This window comes from Littorina saxatilis, linkage group LG16, assembly GCF_037325665.1.
Source record: "Littorina saxatilis isolate snail1 linkage group LG16, US_GU_Lsax_2.0, whole genome shotgun sequence".
Classification (NCBI taxonomy): domain Eukaryota; kingdom Metazoa; phylum Mollusca; class Gastropoda; order Littorinimorpha; family Littorinidae; genus Littorina; species Littorina saxatilis.
In genome coordinates this window covers 45902901-45926315 of record NC_090260.1, presented here as the reverse complement: position 1 = coordinate 45926315, position 23415 = coordinate 45902901, and the positions used below count along the sequence as shown (strand labels likewise).

General features: G+C 42.3%; 2 protein-coding genes across 2 annotated transcripts in view; both read left to right on the top strand.

Annotated features, from left to right (window-relative positions):
- LOC138951385 (zinc finger protein 578-like) overlaps positions 1-3231 on the top strand; it is a 9235-nt gene extending 6004 nt beyond the window's left edge. The window contains exon 3 of the mRNA XM_070322997.1: positions 3119-3231. Within this exon, the coding sequence (XP_070179098.1) occupies positions 3119-3231 (113 nt within the window). The remainder of the gene's footprint in view (positions 1-3118) is intronic.
- An 858-nt stretch (positions 3232-4089) lies between these two features.
- LOC138949683 (uncharacterized) lies at positions 4090-23044 on the top strand. Its single transcript, XM_070321462.1, has 7 exons — positions 4090-4354; positions 11565-11746; positions 17321-17543; positions 17822-18054; positions 18629-21311; positions 21611-21744; positions 22134-23044. Exons 2-7 carry the CDS (start codon positions 11644-11646, stop codon positions 22340-22342), a joined length of 3585 nt encoding a protein of 1194 aa, XP_070177563.1. The 5' UTR covers positions 4090-4354; positions 11565-11643; the 3' UTR covers positions 22343-23044.
- The last annotated feature ends 371 nt before the right edge of the window (positions 23045-23415 follow it).

Genomic DNA, 23415 nt, shown 5'->3' with positions numbered 1-23415 from the left:
GTATGTGTGTGTGTGCGTGCGTGTGTGCGTGCGTGCGTGCGTGTAGAGCGATTCAGACCAAACTACTGGACCGATTCCCGCAGTGGGGCACTGCGGTTATGAAATTAAAGGCCCCTCCTGTTTTTGGAACCGCAGGAGCTTTCTAGTTTGCTGTTAGGTAGATTTTTGGTTCCTCTTTCCTGTCATGCTCTCTTTTTCTTCATGAATTCTTTTCTTTTTTCTGCCTTCTTGCTCATTCACCTGTATTTTTTCCAAAAATCTCTTCTCTTGCCGCTTGTCTCGCGATTCATGTATAGTTTAATCTGTTAGTGTTCTGATGTAAGTCCAGCAGTAGATAGGTTAAGCCTATTTTAACATACTGGAAACTGGTAATCTTCCAGTAGGTATTAATTTAGTTTTACTAAAGCCTGCTGGGACACAAGTAATGGGTTAGTGCATTTGTAAACAGGAATCGCTTGACAAGTGGCCCCCTTCATCCCCCCCTTCCTCGTCCTGATATGGCTCTGCGTAGTCGGCTGGACGTTAAGCAACAAATAAACAAACAAACAAATACTGGACCGATCTTTATGAAATTTGACATGAGAGTTCCTGGGTATGATATCCCCGGACGTTTTTTTCAGTTTTTCGATGAATGTCTTTTTAGTGATGACGTCATATCCGGCTTTTTGTAAAAGGTTGAGGCGGCACTGTCACACCCTCATTTTTTAATCAAATTGATTGAAATTTTGGCCAAGCAATCTTCGACGAAGGCCGGACTTCGGTATTGCATTTCAGCTTGGTGGCTTAAAAATTAATTAATGACTTTGGTCATTAAAAATCTGAAAATTGTAAAAAAAAAAATTTGTTAAACGATCCAAATTTACGTTCATCTTATTCTTCATCATCTTCTCATTCCAAAAACATATAAATATGTTATATTTGGATTAAAAACAAGCTCTGAAAATTAAAAATATAAAAATTATGATCAAAATTAAATTTTCGAAATCAATTTAAAAATACTTTCATCTTATTCCTTGTCGGTTCCTGATTCCAAAAACATATAGATATGATATGTTTGGATTATAAACACGCTCAGAAAGTTCAAACGAAGAGATCGAGGTACAGAAAAGCGTGCTATCCTTCTCTGCGCAACTACTACCCCGCTCTTCTTGTCAATTTCACTGCCTTTGCCACGAGCGGTGGACTGACGATGCTACGAGTATACGGTCTTGCTGAAAAATTGCATTGCGTTCAGTTTCATTCTGTGAGTTCGACAGCTTGATTAAATGTTGTATTTTCGCCTTACGCGACTTGTTCCAATTTCTGTAAACCATTTATGGATATACTGGTCATACAAGCTTCTTTTTACTTTCTTTTTAAACCATGCGCTTTAGTATTGACAGCACATGTGTGTGATCCCGCAGTGGGGCACTGCGGTTATGAAATTAAAGGCCCCTCATGTTTTTGGAACCGCAGGAGCTTTCTAGTTTGCTGTTAGGTAGATTTTTGGTTCCTCTTTCCTGTCATGCTCTCTTTTTCTTCATGAATTCTTTTCTTTTTTCTGCCTTCTTGCTCATTCACCTGTATTTTTTCCAAAAATCTCTTCTCTTGCCACTTGTCTCGCGATTCATGTATAGTTTAATCTGTTAGTGTTCTGATGTAAGTCCAGCAGTAGATAGGTTAAGCCTATTTTTAACATACTGGAAACTGGTAATCTTCCAGTAGGTATTAATTTAGTTTTACTAAAGCCTGCTGGGACACAAGTAATGGGTTAGTGCATTTGTAAACAGGAATCGCTTGACAAGTGGCCCCCTTCATCCCCCCCCCCCCTTCCTCGTCCTGATATGGCTCTGCGTAGTCGGCTGGACGTTAAGCAACAAATAAACAAACAAACAAACAAACATGTGTGTGAGCGTGTGTGTGATTGTGTGTGTGTATGTACAAAATCATGAGTGGACTGGTCGAGGTAGACACCACCGACCAGACTAGGCCGACAGTCTCGCACTGACTCCCACAGAACCATTTCTTTTCCGCGTCTGCGATCCGCCTCTGGAACAACATCCCCCACTCAATCAATCAATCAATATGAAGCTTATATAGCGCGTATTCCGTGGGTACAGTTCTAAGCGCTTGTCGAAGAGTTGTCAACACAGGACTAACAAAGAAACTAACATCTACAGACGGACACGAACCCTATCACACACTAGCAAACCCTGATAAACATACAACAAACAACTGTTTGACAACAATGTACACATCAATAGCTAGGTCCAAACAAAATAATATTAAACACAAAGAAAACACCTACCTCTCACAGAGCACAGCACAAGAATTTCTTTTGGGGCACAACACATCACCGACGTCGAACATGAAAGTCGCAGCCAGCTACGGGAAGAACTGAGTCTTCAACCTACTCTTGAACGCGTCAAGAGAGGGGCTCTGGCGAAGCTCAAGCGGCAGGGAGTTCCAGACGGAGAGGCCCGCAGAGGGGAATGCACGCTGACCAGCAGATGCGAGTTTCGAGCGAGGGATGTGAAGGCGGAGTGGGTCAGCAGCAGAACGATGGGGACGGTCGGAGGGCTGGGTGTACAGGTCCAGGGAGGATTGAAGGTACTCGGGAGCAGAGTCGTAGAGACACTTGTAGACCAGAGTGGACAGTTTGTAGGAGATTCGGGTGTTGACAGGGAGCCAGTGCAAGGAGCGAAGTAGGGGGGTGATGTGGTCTCGCTTCGTCTTCCTCAGTCAACGTCAGCCTGGCAGCAGCGTTCTGGACTCGTTGCAGGCCATGAATGGATGAGGCGGGGAGGCCAGCCAGAAGGGAGTTGCAGTAGTCCAGACGACTGAAGATGAGGGAGACAACCAGCTTGACACAGGCGTCGTGGGTGACTGAGGTAGTGACGGATGGAGGCGATGCGTCGTAGGTGGAAAAAGCAGGTCTTGATGATGAAGGAGATGTGTGTCTGCATGGAGAGAGTGGAGTCGAGAAAGATGCCAAGGCTCTTGACAGCAGGGGAGAATGGAACAGTCGCATCATCCAGCTGGAGGTCGGTCACAGTGAGGCCGGGAAGCAATCTTCTGTCGTGTTCCAACGAGAAGGGCCTCCGTCTTCTCACTGAGTTCAGCTTCAACTTGTTCTCAGTCATCCAGTTCTTGATGTCAGTGAAACAACTGGAGATGGATCCCAGAAGATGGTCAACGTTCTCCGGCTTGGCGCTGTTCTGGAGCTGCGTGTCATCGGCAAAGGAGTTGTAGTTCAAGCCGTGGCGTTCGATGACCAGGGAGAGGGGTTGGGTGTACAGGGTGAAAAGGACAGGGCCGAGGACAGACCCTTGTGGGACGCCGAAGCGGATAGGGACAGGCTGAGAAGACGGAACGAATCAGTGGTGACACTGAGCCAGTCTGCGAGCGGTTCTGGAGGTCAGTTCCGGAACCAAGAGAGGGGCGGTGTCGTTAATGCCGAACGTGGAACTGAAGAGGCTGTGAGCGCAGACTCTCCCCAGGCCATCAGAACCATCGTTGAGGCCTGGCTTCGAGGCGTGAGCCCATAAGCGCCCCCTCAGTGTCTAAATCCACTCCCTGTCTGCCCCCCCCCCCCCCCCCCTCCGGCTCTGCACTGCTGACATTCCCCCCTCTCCAGACCCACCCCCCTCCCCTCCGCACTAGATCCCCCCCCCTCTCCAGACCAACCCCCCTCTCTTTCCCTCCCGACCTATAAGAAATCAGTAGTGATATAGGTAGACTTAATCTATCGCTTCTGCTCCATTGTTCGTCCTGCATGTTTGTATTGTTTTCGTCGGGGCCGCCCGGTCGGTTGCTGCGCTAGGTAGCCCTGGGTGGTAGGCAAGGGCCTGAAATTGAAGGGCAAATCGCGTAAAGCAATGGCTTGTCTACCAACCCACCCATGCTTTTATTTCCATAGGTACACTATCCATCCACTTTATCTTTCACTCAAGGGAAAGTAGGCGCACCAACCAAATGAGGGTAGTTGCCCTGTACAGGGATTTCCGCACTAATCTGAGAAGAACAAGAAGTGCAAGGGAAGTAATTCCGGCTGACTGAATCTGATTCTTACCGCAGACAGTTTCGCATGCGTTTCTTGCTTACCAGTGAAGCAACAGTTAGAAGCAAGGTCTGAGCCAGTGACTTGACTGGTTTACAATGTAATATTGACCTTACTCCAGCGCTTTTAATGGGATTATTCGTCAGGGAATTAGATGGGCTGACCGATGTGACTGGGGATCGCACGCCATTTTCATTGAAACTGTTTTACACGCGGCGACAGTGGCTATGGCGGGCCCTATGCACAGCGAGTGGGTATCCTGATACATGGTACTTGCACACCGAGTGGTTCTCAGACTGGTCACTCTTCTTTTGGGTAACTTCTTCTTCTTCTGAATGGGTAGTCGTAAACTTTAGTGTGTTAAACTTGAGCGCAAAATTCAGTGGCATTCTTTACTTATTTTTGATATAAGTCCCCCATCCTGAACTCAGGTCAAAATGAGTTCTGCTCATTCTCTCCCTGACAGGATGCCTTGAGTTTTTTTAAAAACATATTTAGAGCTTTTTGTGATGTATTATATTTATTGATATAAGCAGATTCGCGATCGTCGATAATGATTTTTCATGGTGTTTTGTAATTTTTAAATTACAAAGGAATTGATATATTATATATATATATATATGTAAGACAGTTTCAAGCGAGCTATTTTTCGCGGCTGTATTTACTGTGCAAACAACTCTAAATATGGCAAAAGTGTCACGTGATAATCAACCGATCTTTCACAAGTCTCGCGGTCTCACGTGATCATACAGGCACACATCTTATTAGTGCAATGCGCAAAACAAACCAACAAGCGCGCAACAATGTCATGGACAGTCATCGTCTCACATACACATATCAAAGTACGCTTGGGACATACACAAACAAAAAACATTTAAGACCATGACAGACGGGCAACACAAAACAATGTTTTCGACAAAAACTCCAACTCAAAACGTTGGAAAAACACATGTTTTCAAAGCGGGGATGTCACACGCGAAACACACAGACTAGCATGCTTCCTGTTTTCACAGAAATATCGGTCAGTGTCAGCTTGACCCGTTCCAGCTACCGCGCTGTGTGCGGTCAGTTTGTACACATGCATGCATGCAGCGCCCACTGAAACGGTCAGTGTCAGGTTGACCCGTCCAGTACAGCGTACTGCGCTTGTTCGGGTTTCGGGTTTGTAAACAACACGGCTGAAAGCGCCCACTGATATTAGTGACTCTTGTCAAACGTTACAGGCTCCATATAGCTCTAGTAAGGATTCAGGGCTCCAGTACTACCTTCAATCGGTACCGCCTCTGGATCGGCCATTTTTTTCTCTCTCTTGTTGATGCCGGAAACCGAGTCACGTGAATTGATCGTCCGCTGTTCATTGGCTGACTACCAAAACGTGTTTTCAGATTTTAGAGCAGGCTCTAAAACCAAAAACACGACGCGGAAACACGAAACAGTGTTTTCCGAAACGCGTTTTGAGGGATGTCACACGGGAAACACGCTGTTTTGTGTTTGTTTTGAGAGAAAACACTGTTTTGTGTAGTCCGTCTGTCATGGGCTTTACACACACAAAATCTGTTGCTGCACGGCAGTTTGAAACACACTTTGTGACTCAGATTCAGAAGTGGTTGTACACTATGTAAATGTACATTATTTGCCAACCCTCGACACTCCGAAAAAGAGATAGCGGAAGTCAATTCATCATATTGGTTTTTCATTGGCTACTTCCTAATGACTAGTTAGGGGGCATTTCATTGACAAAAGAGTTGTAACAGAGCTTTTCATTGTCGGAGTGTTTACAGACCTAGCAATCCTGTAAACACTCAGCTTTTGCCTTATTTCACCTGTTTATCTCTGATTTCTGCATACAATGATTACTTTGCATATACTGATATAGTGATATATATGGCCAGGAATCTGTCACTGTGTCCAAAAAGCATGGGTGCAACTCTGCCGGCTACATGCCGGCAGCCGGGTTTTGGTTTCATCGGCTGCCGATGTTTTTGTTCCAGGAGAGGGTTTTTTTTGCATTTTAAATACTAAAAAAGCTGGACCCCAACTCTTGCCGGTTTTTGGAATTTTCCAGGTTGCACCCATGAAAAAGTGTTACACAAACACCATTTTTTAGACTTGCTTTATCTTATTAATGTTGTTGTGGGTAAGGAAGGATATGTGGTTTTTAGCAGAATAAAACTGTTTTTATTGGTATGGGCCGGGGGGGGGGGGGGGGGGGGGAGGGGGTCAGTATAGTGCCTCGAGCACTTAAGGTATGTATGTTACATTTACACCAAAACACATACAATAAGTATCATGGAATCTCCCCATAGTTATTTCTCCCATTAAAATTCAGCAGTCATGTAGTCTTGTGTTTGGTACTACTGTTACCACAAACATGGCGAGTCAGATGTCTATAATCAGTGCCTGCCAGGATGTTTAGTGGCCGTATGTTTAAATCACTTTACATGTGTAAACTTCACCCCATGCTTAATCTCTGCGGAGCCTGGTGAGTATTTTAGGTTTAAGGAGTACCCATATTCTTTTTTAAGACTAATGAGAGTCTTATTCCAGGCAGCATCATGCTAACAAAATAAAAACAGCTTCACTGCATAAATCTGTACAATCTAATTAAAACAAAAGTTCACTCCACCACAAGCCGTTATAATTCTCTGGTTAGTTTCAGTTCAAACACATCTGTGGAAGTCCCTTGTAAGCAGGGATGACATTGATTACTGTGAAATATGAATCCAGAAAGAAATGTGGCCTTTTTAAAAACAACTGCTCCAGTCAGTATGTTACTTTACACCAAAGTACACAGTTTTTCACTTCTTACTGACCAAACATACTGCCATACTACAGCATATGCACACAGGAACAAAAAGACTTTAACTCTAAATTTTTATAAAGAACATTTATTTTAAAAAGACGACTATGTGAGCCAAAAATCACCAGCAAACCTGTTTGTTAGTTATTTTACACCATAAAAAGCACATAAACGAGCTCAGAGGTAGAATACATTGCATCATCTAGATTGCTCCAAAATGTCTTAATCTCAAGAAACACTGCCTCCACACTTTTGAAATTGGTGTGATTATAATGCATGACATGGCAGACTTGTAAATTAAAGTGCTAGGTGTTGTATGTTACTTTACACCAATAACGTTTAGTCTCATCAATGCCTGTATAAATGATAAGGTACAAAATCACAAAAACATGAGCTCATATCATTTTTAGAGCCACAATTCAGAATTGAAAGAAAAACAAGAAGCTCAGAAGGTGGCACAAACTTGTGCATTTGTCCTTTTTAGAAGTAATATGGCCAGATGTACGTTATTTTACACCAAATATGTGCCTAACCTCAAAGCATACTAAATCAGTCTTTTGTGTAAGATATGGACAAAGGGAATGTTATCAGGAGTGATTTTCAGTAGTTGTAAGAAGTAACTATCATGAAATAAGTAATGGAGACATAACTTGTAGAACAACTAAGCTGTACGTTACCTTACACCAAAGCCATTTCAAACTATTATGTTCAAGTGGAAGATATTAAATTAAAATACATGGTGAACTGAAAACAACTGTATATGATCAACTAGACTAGAAATATGGCCAAACCCAGAATGCTGTACAATCTGATGTATTTGTGTTGTTTCCGACCCAGTTTGGTCAGATGGTATGTTATTTTACACCAAGAAACTTCTGATCGTTGCATGACCGACTACTGCGACATGTTGGCCCGCCTCTGCCTCTGGTACAGGCGAAGAAAGGTTGCTGCCTTAATCAAATGTTCAACTTGTAATTCTCCTTCCTGTCACCAGTGAAACTTCTCAGGTACTGCACCAACAGCTGCTTCTCTTGTTCACAAAATGATGAAGTAGTATTTAGAGCTTCATGCATTTGTAGGGTCTGGTTGTATTTGGACTTGGAGGCAGTAGCATTTCTAAACATTCGTCATCCAACCACTTTCTTCTTGGTCGCAGCTTGACTCTCAGCTTGTAGCTATTGGTTGCTCCATAATACAGAAAAAGAATCTTGATCCAGTCGTGGAAATACTTGGACCACATATCTCTTCGCTGCTGGAAACGTAGCCTTTGCTGATCATGCAGCATCATCATCTGCAAAGACAATTTAAAAATTGTTTTAACTCATGAAGAACAGCTGTGGTGAAAACATTGAAATGCCCCTCTGTTACAAGTAATGTGTGTCAAAATACCCATAATAATTCACCACATGTAAAGCTGAATGAGAATTATACCAAGGCTAATACACTACAGCACAGCCATAATGTCATCTCTTTCACAAAACCTAGTTTGCAATTGCAAATCAATGTTCAGACATACTGCCAAACAACTTTCCTTCCATTGTAACAATATGTCTTTTTATAAACTAAAAATACCTCTCTCCCCACAGAAAACACAAAACAAATACAAAATCTCAACTTTAAAAAATCATCTGTGTCTGACTCCGGACTCATCCAGATCAAAACACTTTTCTAAACTCCAGGTGACATGGTTCTTGCACAAATCCAGCCATTGAAAAAGTTGCCACATGGTTAAAATAAAAATAAAGAGTTAATCCTAAAATCTATATTTGTAAACTTGTCTTTATGTATAATATGTATAAAAAAAACACTAAAATTTTATATTTTCACTTGTCCACTTTTTAATTATCTCATTTGGAAACAATCTTTTTGTTTTGTTGGTCCTATGAAAACAAACATATACCTGAAAATAAATAACAATAAGAATATAATATTTGCAGTCGCCAGCAAGCTCTGATCATATAAATAAAGACCTATCAAAAGCACCACTATAACACCTACACCAACTCACAATACCCCCCCCCCCCCCCCCCCCCTACAAAAATCCCAACTGCAACAGCCAGGAAGACAAGTTATGGAAGGCAAGCAAAATCCACATCCTAAAACGTGTAGTCTCCATGAATTCGGTGGGGGAAAGTGGAACATTCCGTGTAGCGCGTACGTACGCCACTTTACACATCCGGTCAGAGCCAGCGTTTTGTGTAAAACGTACGGGATGTGACCAACTAAAGCACAGGTGTTCGGCGTTTTTAATTTCAGCAAAGTTGGTAACACTGGCCTTCAACATATATCACGCAAATCTTACATCAAAAAAGTTAAGAAAACACTCGATTCGACAAAGACAGAAACGTACGCTACTTTACACTACATAAATATGGTAAACTAACGTACGGCGGGTGAAAGTGACGAAACTCAGAGATATCAACCCAAAATGCTTAATTATGGATGAAAGGAGTCAATTTTGAAAGCTTAGTGACAAAATATTCTGCAGACCGTACATTTTTGAGTCACTTGAGAAAAAGTGACTCTATGTAATCGGTCAGTGTTAGTCTGTCCGGCCGGCCGGCTGTCCGGCCGGCCGGCTGTCCGGCCGGCCGTCCGTAGACACCACCTTAACGTTGGACTTTTCTCGGAAACTATCAAAGCGATCCGGCTCATATTTTGTTTAGTCGTGACCTCCAATGACCTCTACACTTTAACGATGGTTTCGTTGACCTTTGACCTTTTTCAAGGTCACAGGTCAGCGTCAAAGGAAAAATTAGACATTTTATATCTTTGACAAAGTTCATCGGATGTGATTGAAACTTTGTAGGATTATTCTTTACATCAAAGTATTTACATCTGTAGCCTTTTACGAACGTTATCAGAAAAACAAGGGAGATAACTAGCCTTTTCTGTTCGGCAACACACAACTTAACGTTGGGCTTTTCTCGGAAACTATAAAAGTGACCGGGCTCAAATTTTATGTGAACGTGACTCCCAGTGACCTCTACACTTTGACGTCTGCTTTGGTGACCTTTGACCTTTTTCAAGGTCACAGGTATGTCTTGAAGGAAAAAAATTGAAATATCATATCTCTGAAACTATTCATCGGATTTGATTCAAACTTTATAGGATTATTCTTTACATCAAATTATTTACATCTGTATTGTGTTGTGAATAGCAATTTCTTCCTGTCCATCTGATGCCTCATATAATATTCAGAACTGCGAAAGTGACTCGATCGGGCGTTTGCTCTTCTTGTTCACCACCAAAACTGAAAAGAGAGGAATTTTGAACTGTACGTTACAGCTGACACGAAAGCCTTGTAGTAAAGTAACATGCAATGAATCGAATCGCCAGATCGGGATGGAACGCGTGGTTTTCTTTACTCCCTGATAATGTTAACCATGCTACTTCCTAAAAAATACTTTTTCATTAAGAATCTATCGTCCTAAGCAAGAAGTGCAGAATAAATCCTAAGTACGTTACATTTACAACAAATCTGAAACCATATTCAACCTAGCGAACATTCAAAAGCCCGACTGCCTCCGATTTTCGACTGAATCATTCAGGTACGAATACTTTTTCCTTTCAAACATTGTTTTTATCATGTTTCGTAAGAAACCACTCGATTTATAGCACTTTCATTCTCAAAAGTATGTACGTTACTATTTGGATGACGACCATGCACATTTACCCGTAGGGCTGGGCTCGTCCATCTCGCATGTAGGTGTGAAAGTCCTGTTGTCATTGATAGATCATATTCAAATGACCATGGGAGACTAGTTAGGTCACGCTTGTCACAACATCTCGGCAAAACGAGAACGTTTTATTTTGGTTAAAAGTAATTTTTCTTTACACAAAATCAATAAATCGTGTCGATTTTCACGAATCACAGACAAAGCATGCATTGCAAGCAATTTTTAAAATATTTTTTTAGACTTAGTAGACTTTGTGAACCTCAAAATCGATCTTTGGCGCCCATCTTACATTTACTGCTAACTGTACGACCGTGTGACTGACCGATACCGAATTGACACAAGGATAATAACGTACATCTCGCATCACTTTTCCAAGCGAAATCAAATGAAAGAAGTTGGCAGCTCCGTCGAGCTCATTTTTGGTCTCACACTGCATTAATTTCCTGTCAGGTTTGTATGAAGGATTTACCTGTCGCGCAGGTGTTCGGAGTACAGTTCTTACAAAACTGAAAGCACCCAAAATCGCGTAACGCTTTTCTCTCCAGAATGACTAGGTAAGGTTGGAATCAGAAGTCTGTTATTCATTGCTTACGGCATAAATTTGCCACCATGTTATACCAAAACGTTCGTCCATTCATCCTCTTTCATCCAACACAAAAATGTTCTTTGCAAAAAAAGTTTATTAGAAGCAGGAGCCTGCCAAATAATTCAAGCGGGCTCTTTCCTTCTTTCGACGCCATGACAGATTCTTGGCCATATACTGAGGGGCGCGTGCCATGTTTGTAGTTCGTGAAAACAAAACACTTTTGAAAGACAAGACCACGACTTTTTTACCTTGAAAAATTGAAAATGGCTGTTCAGATGTTCCTGTGGCGGCTGTGCTATTTTGGTGGTTGTGATGTCGTGTGGGAAGAATTACCATAACGACCAGCTGCCATGGAAGTTTTTTTTTTTGTACTGCAAGTGCAAGCAGAATAACCATTGCACCATTTCATCCTCGTTTTCTTCAAATACATGTACCACATTTTTTGTTCTTTTTCTACAGTAACGCCGTGAACAGTGGGGAACCATCAAGGCCTTCACTAGTGACCAGACAGGTACATGCAGAAGCTTCTCACTGCAGCATGGAGGAAGGAGACACAGCAATTCTGTCTGACATCAAGATAGAGATTGATGTCGCAGAAGAGACACCGCAGTACTGGCACATGACGGAACCAGAGCCATACGGTAAGGTTATAAACCAAACCTCTCTAACACTAACACTGTAATCACTGGCTATAAGACTTTGGTTTCCTTTTACTTTAGTGCCAGAAAACACAGAAACAAAGCGTGTCTAGACCAAAACGACGAGATGCATCAAATTTGTAAGCGATGTTTTTAAAGCAGAAACAGGGCTATTCGCTGTATTTTTCGACCACGAAGGTCCCGTTGCTGTCGATTTATTTATTGCTACTAACAGCACAGTCATTGTCACATACTATGCAGAAACCACTTTACTCAAACTTATTCACGAGTTTGGCAGTCAGCGACCAAACTGCGAAACCCAGACTGCCCTAATTCTTCATGAAAATGTCAGTCTCCATGAAAGAAGGGCCGTAACTCCATTCCTAAAAGACCAAATGATCTTATGTTTGCCTCACACTGTCTTCAGACCTGAGTACACCCCTTGAGATTGCTGAACATACCCTCTTTGAACATCAGACGTTTTGCGAACAAGTTTCACTGCACCCCAGGACCTACAAAAAAGCCGTCAAATCAGACCTGAAAAGCAACCCCCAAATAAGGCCACCTTAAGTCCTCTTCTGATTGGCTTAGACACTTGTGACTCTGCATCGATATTGGAGGAGAGTAGTTCTAATGACTGCTGTAATTTGAGCCAGATACGCCAAACGGTCTCTGCGAAAATCACATTTGATCATTTTCTTTGGATCATACCTCGTATAAGACGTAGTGGCTATACAGTAGAACAGATTTTATCCTACATACGTAAGGGAGACTATGCCTCACATGCCGAACTCCTACAATAACGCCAGATTCCTTCTGCTGTACTGAGATTTAGAAAATTGCTGCAGTTTTTTCGAAGCCAAAGGTAACATTTGACTAGAGCTGACTTGACGTCACTGATTGCAGTTGCACACAATACGCTAACGACTGCGGTAGGCTAGAATAAACTATTGAAGCGCCTGTATAGTTTACATATGTGCTAATTAGCCACGCAAGAGACCTGTATGCATCATAAAATGGTGTTGAAGGCCTTACAAAATGTGTTTCGTCGGGTTTTTGTATTGTATTGTATTCCCCTAATCCCGGTCGCGGCCGCCTGGTGGGTTAAGTGTGGAGATTTTTCCGATCTCCCAGGTCAACGTATGTGCAGACCTGCTAGTGACTTATCCCCCTTCGTGTGTACACGCAAGCACAAGACCAAGTGCGCACGGAAAAGATCCTGTAATCCATGTCAGAGTTCGGTGGGTCATAGAAACACGAAAATATCCAGCATGCTTCCTCCGAAAGCGGCGTATGGCTGCCTTAATGGCAGGGTAAAAACGGTCATACACGTAAAATTCCACTCGTGCAAAAAACACGAGTGTACGTGGGAGTTTCAGCCCACGAACGCAGAAGAAGAAGAAGAAGTATACCCCCCCGCAGGTTAGTGGGAGTCCCATATTGGTTGGGACAAGAAAGAATTTACCTGATGCTCCCCAGCATGTCGTAAGAGGCGACTAACGGATTCTGTTTCTCCTTTTACCCTTGTTAAGTGTTTCTTGTATAGAATATAGTCAATGTTTGTAAAGATTTTATTCAAGCAGTATGTAAGAAATGTTAAGTCCTTTGTACTGAAAACTTGCATTCTCCCAGTAAGGTAATATATTGTACTACGTTGTAAGCCCCTGGAGAAAATTTTTTATTAGTGCTTTTGTGAACAAAAAACAATTGACAAGTGGCTCTATCCCATCTCTCCCCTTCCCCCGTCGCGATATAACCATCGTGGTTGAAAACGACGTTAAACACCAAATAAATAAAGAAAGATTGTATTGTATGGGGAGATTTATATAGCGCTTGACGTTCTCTAAGCGCTTTACATATTAATTTCTGCCGTGTGAGATGGAATGTTTTACACAACAGTGATGTTCCTAGGACTGGAGGGCAACAGGACAAAATGTCCTGAATCAAAAAACTAATAGGACATCATGTCCTGACTACAAAAAAACAATAGGACATTCAGATCAAGCGAACCAATCATGGCACCTAACCTTTGTAGATGCCAGTGCGGATTTGCGAAAGTTGCTGCAACCAACGGTGAACGAGTTTGAGGCAACGCCATCCTCCTGACAGATGGTGCAGAACATCAGTTCTTTTTCTTTGCTGTAGCTGAGCCAAGGGAACATAGAAAACCAGCTCTGCACAAACTTTCTGGTCGCCCCTACTTTTGTTTCTTGCGTCTCCTCCTGCGTCTCTTTCTGAGGTTGTAGATCTATTGGCTCACCTTCTGAGGCTTCAGTCTCCGACGGGGCCGAAGGCCCTGCAACTTGACTGTCCGTGTCGTCCTTTTTTTTAACAAAGCCACTCAAAAGTGTCTGCCCTTTTCCCACGCAAACCTTTTTCTTCGGCGGCATCTTTGCAGAAATGTGGCGGCGGAAGTAAAGTGTCGCTGTCAAAAGTAGCGAGAGTTGTGGCTCTTGTAATATTGTTCGGTCGAGAGTTGCGTCCCTTGTGTTATTGTTCGACCGAGAATGAAAATTGAAGTTCAAGTAGGCCCCGATTCGAACTCGTTTTAACGGGGTTTGATACTTCAGTTTGTACAGATTCCTCTTGCAGTGACCGCTCTAGACGTAATACTATCGGACAATGACCGCTGACTTCGCGATCGGATCGGACATTTGACGGGACAGAGGTGTTTGCAATCGGTCATTTTACAACCTAAATCGGTCTGTGACCGATGACCGACGCCTCGGAACATCACTGACACAATATATCACGCATTCACATCGGCCAGCAAACCTCAAGCCTATTAGGGCGAACATTCACCTTTCACGGCCTTTATTCCAAGTCACACGGGTATTTGGTGGACATTTTTATCTATGCCTATACAGTTTTGCCAGGAAAGACCCTTTTGTCAATCGTGGGATCTTTAACGCACATGTAAACCATACAGGCGCTTCAATAGTTTATTCTAGGCTACCGCAGTCGTTAGCATATTGTGTGCAACTGCAATCAGTGACGTCAAGTCAGCTCTTGTCAAATATTACCTTTGGCTTAGAAAAATGTAGTGTACACGAAGGGACCTCGGTTTTTCGTCTCATCCGAAAGACAAGCACTTGAACCCACCACCTAGGTTAGGAAAGGGGGGAGAAAATTGCTAACGCCCTAACCCAGGGTCGAACTCGCAACCTCTCGCTTCCGAGGCCACTGTATTCCATTCCATGCACGGTCAGCTGGAGTTAAAAATAGCTCGCCAAAGCAACCTCCATCCCTCCTATTAGCTCTCTCCCTTCCCCCTTTCCTGTCTTTCCCACACACTGCCACTGGCGCTTGAACTGAGAAATGCTGAATATGCCGCGTGCAGCTAGCAAACACAGCGGTAAGCTGATGCCGACAAGGCTGGCTCGCTGGCTGTGTACTGGTAATCTGTCTGTGAGCTGCTGATAATAAACACCTGCTTGCGCTTAACATCCGGAACTCCCGCGAAGCGCCATAATATTTAGCAAAAGACAACACAGAGGATACTACTTGTCAGTTATATAAAATAAAACATGCCACAATTTACAAGACAGAAAAAAGGATAAATGAGAGAATTAAAAAAGGTGTTTGCTCTTCAAGTAAATAATTATACCACACCTTACAGATCTGAAAAACACATGCATGCTACAGTTAAATCAACAGGAAACCCAACATCTCAAAGCACGGCACAATCAAAAAGAGGACAGAAGACAACACAGTAAACAAAACATCATAATCAATGTGCCACAATAAAAGAACACAAAATATTGGAAAAAAAGACAAAGGTAATCCCTAAGTACACTGATATATACATGTACAACACTTTACAAAATATATATGAGGCTGTGCCAAAAGGTGCTCTGGGAGACCCCTGTCAAATTTGCACATTGATATTTTGTTTTGTAATCATACATTTTTCCTGATTTAGCCTCACTTAGCTTAAAAGTATATCAAAGATACAACATGCACAACATTAAGGTGCATGTTGGCCTTTGAAAGGGTTAAAATACAAAATAATTACAAGATCCAGGTCCGAATGTTGATCCGGAAGTGGGGACATTTTAGGGGACCCACAAACAACGATTTTTTGTTTTTTATCTTTCAAGTTGAGAGTCATTTTTTTGTAGATGGGTGAAAGAGGAGAGATTCAGCTTTTTAATCAATGTAAAAAGCAGAACAAAATTCTTCCCGAAATGTGTGAAAAACGGTTTTTTTAAAAGCTGTTACGATCGTAACCTATCATGTCAGATGTCACACCAGCAGAAAAGGTTGACGGCAGTGATTTGCTCCAGAAATCTCTCTAGAAGAACACAGAAACAAGTGCTGCAATCTTAGTTTGACGTTTAGCAACGGTGAAAACAGCACTGATTGTTGTATATATTTTATATCAGGCATGTTTTTTACGGAGTAACTTCGTCATGTCAGAGTGTTTCGATCGAACATTTAATAATTCTGGCCGCGATTTTACTTCTACCGTATGTTTGTCGCATCGCAGTAAAAAGACATTCCTTCCCACAATGCCTTTCGCGCACTTTTCCCTCCAAGATGGCATCGATAACACGCAGCGGTAAGTATCAGTTCCATGTCAGCTTTTTCTTGTAAGTTGCGGTCAACAGAAAGTTCCGATCGACATGTAAATTTAGCAGTTTTGCCAGAGTAATGGTGGGAATCGCAAACTTAGCCCGTTTGTGGAAAGAAAGGGACATTTTGATCCGTTTTTAGCTCATATCGTGCTGACTGATGAAGGCAGGTGTCTTGGCCAGAGCCAAACGTTCCCACATGACACGAGCGAAGCCGTGTCAAAGTTTCGGTTGACAGTTTGATATCTGTGTCAGGAGTTTCGATCGAAGCCTGACTTAACACTTTTGAGGCAGTCTTTGTTATTTTTGAGTTTGTTTCCTGCATATGATAGCCGTGTAAACTGTTTAACACGGTTCCAAAGGTTATTTTAGGTTTCAAACTTTCACTCAGTATTTTTTTTTTTCGGGTTGATTGCAACTGCCATTTGCCTTGACATTCAATAAGTCATGTCCATGTGGTGATCGACATTGTATTGATGGTTGTTGGAAGTTTTAGGTACTCTGCTGTCTGTAATATAGGTCTGTTTGCATTTCAACACATTTTTGATAATGTTTGTTATTGTCTCAAAACACTCGAGGTTTCACTTTGTAGATTTTATTCTATTTTTCTGTTGATCGAAACTGTGAAGTACTTGACATTGTGTCAGTGTTAGGATCAACAGAAAGGTTCATAAATTAATATAAAAACTTATAAACTAGACCTACCACACGCATTGTTGCCATGTGTTGTGTTGCTTAAAGGCTTCAAAGCAGTTTCTGTGCATTTTTCTTCATTCTGTTGATTGTTATCATCAAAATGCCTGACAGTGACATGTGCAGTAATCTTGATTTCCCTTTTTGATATTTTGATGTAAGCTCTACTCTCCTCCAGGCCTGGTGTTTTAACCATTAGTGTTTGCCTATAGCAAATAACCAGTTATTATTAAAATTAAAATAACAATGGTAGGCTTTACCTGTTATTTTACGAGTTTATCATAATTTGGCCGACGTTTCCTTTATTTAGGTCTTCATAAACGACCACCAGACCCAGCACCAACCCGACAGAAGCTGTCCAACAGTGACCACTGTCGGAGATGGAGGGAGTCTCTGAAACAGGATCCTGTGCGTGCTGAGCTTCAAAGATTTTTAGACATGGAGAGGAACAAGAAGAACAGGAAACGACCCATGACAGAAGAGGAGAAAGCACGAACCAATGAGCTTGCTCGTTTGAGGATGCAAAAATCAAGGTAAGCATGAACACTAAAGGTAAGACAAACGCTATGCAAAGGTTGATTGCTCTTGGCCCAGTTGCTTGTCTGTCAGAATTCACTTAGTCTTATTCAGTTCATTGCTCACTTTTCTTTGAAACTTACACACAACATCCTATGAAGCAGCAGATGTTTATCTCAAATAAAGGTTTTTATTTACTTTTTTTTTTTTTTTTAGTTGCATTATTCATTTGAACTGGATTGTTTTTATTGATAGAAACTGAAAGCTTCTTCTTTTTGTTTTTTCTGTTACCAAGAGCTTTGAAAAAAGCGCGCATGGAGGCTGAAGCTGTGGTATCGTCACCAGCAGAACCTCGCACTCGTCGCACTCGTGCTACAGAGCGACAGTCTGCAGAAGCTGTCAACGCCCAGAGGGAGCAGTGGAGGAAGTATAAGCAAGCAGAAAGGAAACGATGGAACCCTCAAAAATGGCGACGCAACAGAGAAGGAAACAGGAAGAGATACCATGCCAAGAAGACGCAGAACAAAAGTAAGCCAGTGTTTGTTACATTTTATTGCACAGTGAAATGAAATTAAACATTTGTATTATTCAGTGGAAAAGTATTTTCCTGAGACCCTAGTGCCTTTCTGGAATCTTTTATTTTCTCTTTCAAAATTAGGCAATTGAATTCAAATACTTCTTCTTCTTCGTCATTCACTCAATTCAAAAACAAAATAGCTTTATTATCTGACTGAATCATTCTACTTGTTTACCTACATATAACTGCAACATATAGCTTTAAAACAAATGGCAGCATAACATGCAATTGATTTTTTTTTTGTAACTGCAGAACAATAAAGATTTTTACCGAGTTCTTTAACCTGAGAATAGATTGAAGCCTACCTACATTTGTTTTTACAATAACAATTTCAAATGATTTTAATCAATGCTCTTTTCAGCTGATAATATTTTAAATTGGTTTCAATCAATACCCATTTCAAATGAATAATGTAATTTATTGGGTTTTTTTCAATCAGTAACTATTATAGTGTTTTTCTTTGCCTCCTAGTGTCCCATCAACCTCTTTAATTTATATGTGGGTGTGTATGCATGTGTGTTACAGAACCTTGCTCTGTTGGAGTTGACGCTTCTTCCTCTTGTGAAGATTCTGACTCTGACTCTGACTCTACTGACAAAACTGACTGTGGCTCACATGACAAAACCTCAGATTCTACTACAAGCAAACAAGCAATGAAGAAAGCAAAGTACAGGATTAAGAAAGCTTTAGGATCAGTTGGTAAGAAGTATCTCAAATACATTCACTTTGAGGTACCAGGATCTGGCACGTCGAAAGTAAGTTCAGGAACACCCCAGTCAAAAAACGTGAAGGAAAATGTCTTCAAAGAACTTGACAATCTCAAAGGCAATCGAGACAGAAAATCGCTCTCAAAGAGGCGACTGCTTCTTGAAATGAAGGGAGACCAGATACAGCCACCGAAGAACAGTCCGTACAAAAGAAAACAAAAATATCTCTCTACCTCTGCTGCAGTAGAGTTTTTGCAAGAGCAGGCAGTCTTTGAACCAAACAAGCGCTCTGTCAGCAAGGGCCAACCCAGAAAGCTTCTCCCCAAACGCTTAAAGAGACTGCACAAAGAATATGTTGCAACTAGCAACAGCAAGGTGTCCTTGAGGACAATGTATAGACACCTTCCGAGACACATTAAAACATACAAGCACCACACTCTTCGTATGGCTCTATGTGATGTTTGCATCAATGTAGATCTCAAGCTTGATGTTGTCAATCAACACCAGACCGTGCCAGTTGACGGAAGAGATGAGCTCTCAGAGATGAGTGTTTGTCAGGAACCAACCTTGTCCTGTTTAGACAGGGCCTGTCAGGAGTGTGGGGTTAACTTGGTTTCTGAGAAACTTTTAGCCTCCCTCAAGAGCGACCTGAACACTCCAGTCAAATGGTATGTGTGGCAGATGGTCAAAAAGCAGAAGGGTCAGAGGAAAGAAAAAGTCTTGCAAGAAGGAAAACTAGAGTCTCTGCATTCTGAGTTGATGAAAGAGTTGACGCCGCTGTCGAAGCATATCTTTGTACAAAGATGGCAACACAAGGAGCTGAAGGTGCTGCAGTCCAAACTGAACGTGTTGCCTGGTACTGCAGTGGTCATCAATGACTTCTCTGAGAACTACCTCTGCAAGTATCAAGACGAGGTACAGTCTGCACACTGGGGGTACAATCAAATCACTGTACACCCCAGTGTGCTGTATTTTCCCTGCCATTGTGGAAACCTTGTCACAGAATACCTGGTGTTTGTTAGTGACGATCTGCAACATGATGCCCACATGGTGAGGGACATCACAAACGTCATCAGAGACCACCTGAGGCAAAAAGGTTTTTGCAAGGTTGTCATGTGGAGCGATGGATGCTCGGCGCAATATAAAAGCAAGCTACCCTTTTTTTTTGCAGCCGAGTCGCATCTTCAGTGGGCGTTTTTTGGCTCTCGACACGGGAAAGGCCCAAGCGATGCTTGTGGCGGTGTGGTGAAGGTAGCCTGCGATGAGGATGTCCGGAATGGGGCTTTGATCCAGAATGCTGCCCAAATGCATGAACATCTGTCTCAACACCACTGCCTTCCAGAAGAAGCCCCTTTGCCATCTGCATGCTGTCACACCTTGCGCTCTTTCCGGCTTATCAAAGATGTTAAGCGGACGATGCCTTCCTCAGCTTTGAAAACTGTTCAGGGAACGAGACAATTCCACCACATCAGAGGGTGTGGAAATCGTCTCTTGAAGACGCGCAACCTGACATGCTTTTGTGACCCATGCCTTCAACTCACAACTGGTGAGTGCGAGTCTTCTCATGTCGTGCAGGACTGGGTTGACCGAGAGGTGGTGGTTGTTAAGGGCAATGAGTATGCTCCAGCAGAACCCTCTTCTTCATCAGATCCTGGGTTCTTACCATCTGCTGATCTGGCTCCTGAGTCCCTTAGTCAAATCAAAGAAGCTGTTTTTGAAAAGTTGGCAAGAGATTTGGCTGGAGCGTCATCTTATCAAGATGTAGGGAGGATTGTAGCCAGCAATGCCCCAAAACTGATGGACTTTCCAGTGGCAGCTCAACCAGATCTCTACATGACCTCTCTGAGACATGAGACAGTTGACAAAATAGCTTTGGACCTCTTGCCTTCTCATGCCCCTGATCGACACGTCCCTGTCACAGTGTTTGGAGATGGAAACTGCCTGCCACGCTCACTCAGTCTGCTTGCCTATGGCCATTCAGAGAACTTTGTAGAAATGAGAGTACGGCTTGTGTTTGAGTTATCACAAAACGTGGCACTGTACTCTTCTTTCTCCTACCTTGAGGGGCCTTCTCTCAATGGGAGAGAGGTCCTGTTTCATCTGATGGAAGATGTGGAAAACCTTTCTTCTAACTGTACACCACTGGAGGTGCTTCAGCAAGAGATTTTGAATGTCTGTCAGCCAGGAGAAACTTTCAACATGTGGGGAATATACGCTGCCGCAAATATCTTGAACAGGCCAATTTGCAGTGTATATCCAGACAAAGGGGAGGTCATCAAAAGGAAGCTGGCAACAAAAAAAATCCTCCCCACAGGGAGTGATGCAAACACACCCCCATGCTACATCATGTGGACTTCAAACAGAACTGACATGACAGACGACTGGTGGGTGGCAAATCATTTTGTACCCCTGCTGCCACTGCATCCTACTGTGGAGCCATCCATAGAGACCAGCAGCTCCTTGGCGCCGCCCAGCTCAGCCGCCCCAGTTGACCTTTTCAGGTTAGTTGCAGTGAATTGAAAAACGGCCATTGTTCAAGACATAAACATAAATAATCCCTCAGCATAGAAATTTTGAAACATTACAAGGGCATATATGTCATTGCATAATATGTTATTGTTGTGGCCCTTAATGCAGAACATGGTAGGGTTGCTGTCCCAATGACTGGTAAACCACTCTGCTCCACCTCTCCCTGCTCCGTTCTAGGGCCTTTGTCTCAGCAAGTGTTTTTTTTCCCCATTCATTTTTGTTCTTTTTTTCTGTTCATTTAATTTCTGTTTCTGTTTATATTTCTGTTCAGTCCTGCTGAGGATGAACCCATGGAGGAAGAGACAAGTCCAAGCCAACTGCCTTGCACCAACCTGCCTCCCAGAGTGGATGACCTAGAGGTCAACACAGCTGTCGTCGTTCAATACCCAGACAGATGCTACCCAGGTACCTGTTCTATCTCTTGTCACAACAATGATAAATAAATAGTACATGTATTAACAATTAAAAGACGTACATTTTATATCTTGCATTGCAAGCCTGCCTCATGTAGCTAAGAAAATAATTATTTAATTTGACTATCACTACACGATGGTTTTACAATGCAAGTTCCTTTTTATCCTTATAGTAAATTACTCCAAACTGTCAAAATAAGCCCCTTTCTTCAAGCTAAGCTATTGTACATTCTCTTTGTTTACGAGATCATCCGACCCCCTTTTGTGTGTGTGTGTGTGTGTATACATGTGTGTGTGTGTGTGTGTGTGTGTGCAAGAATGAGCTATCATCTCATGCACACATCTTAATGGTTTTGTCTGGGTGTCTTTGTGTGCTTGCAGGAATTGTCTTGGAGAAAGTGGGAGACGACTACAGGTTGGAGTTTCTGAAGCCAAACAGCAGCTCAGCAAATGTCTTTGTCTACCCTGCAGTCAAGGACATACAAATCATCAGCAAGGACATGATCAAATCATCTACCATCGATTTCATCCCATGTGGGAGGAGTCTCAGACAGTGGAGGGTGCAAGGTTTTAATTTCAACTCAGCTTAAAATAAAAAATATTTTGCCTGGATCAGGGTGATGTGTCGGACAAAAACATACGGACAACGCTCCTTTTCGTATCAGGTACCCATCATCTGGAACCAGCTCCCCTATCCCATTCGCCATTCTTCAACTCTTTCCTCTTTCAAATCTTCCCTTAAGACCTATCTGTTCTCTTCCTGACTTACAATTGTAGTGCTCTTTTTGTCATGGTGTTTGTATGTGCGCGCGCATGTGTGTGTGTGTCAGTGGCTGCGAGTGTTTACGATATGTTATACTATCTATGCCTGTGTGTGCGTGTGCTATTTCACAAATGTGTTGGGGATGGGCGTGTATTCAGTTGTTTGTAAGCGCTTAGAGCTTTTCTTGTATAAGGTTAGGCGCCACAAATGTTCTTTATTATCATTATTATTATTAAATGGTTTTTGCTGGTAATGACTTGTTAGAACGAATACTCTGTTTCCTTCCTTCCTTATTCTCTTGACCGGGGTGGTCATTGAGGAGACATAAGGGACGACTTGTATGACAGTCTTCGCCAACTGTTCCAGTCCTCTGCTTTTCGGATCAGATTCAGAGTAGGGCTGTCCATCCTTGTCCAATCAAAATAAAGCCTTTTCTGCCTTCACTTGATGTTGTCCATCCAAGATTTGGGCTGTCTGCCTCACCTCGTCCACCTTCCAAGGTTCCTAGCATGACTGTCTTCCTTTTAGGGCTTTTTGAATAGAGTAATGAAAAAATTTGTGTCCACTCTAAAAATGTTACCTCTGACAGATGAAAGGTATGCTGGCAAATTTTTCTCCAGTCATGATCAATCTAATTGTTTCTGACAACAATGAAAGGACTTCACCAAATGAATAAACCTGGTTTTTGATCAATACTGTGCTTTGCTGTTCTTGAATTCAAACTGTTACTGTCGGATGCAACACATGACATCATTGAAATTTGTGTCCACTCTTAAAATGTTACCTCCGACAGATGAAAGGTATGGCTGGCAATCTTTTCTCCAGGCATGATCAATCTAATTGTTTCTGACAACAATGAAAGGACTTCATCAAATGAATAAACCTGGTTTTTGATCAAAA

What these genes read in the sequence shown, in the direction of transcription:
- LOC138949683 (XM_070321462.1), top strand. Translation starts at nt 11,644, where the DNA reads ATGGAGGAAGGAGACACAGCAATTCTGTCTGACATCAAGATAGAGATT. An exon ending in TTGAGGATGCAAAAATCAAG is followed by an intron (nt 17,544 to 17,821) that starts GTAAGCATGAAC and finishes TCTGTTACCAAG; the next exon opens with AGCTTTGAAAAAAGCGCGCA. An exon ending in CCCAGACAGATGCTACCCAG is followed by an intron (nt 21,745 to 22,133) that starts GTACCTGTTCTA and finishes GTGTGCTTGCAG; the next exon opens with GAATTGTCTTGGAGAAAGTG.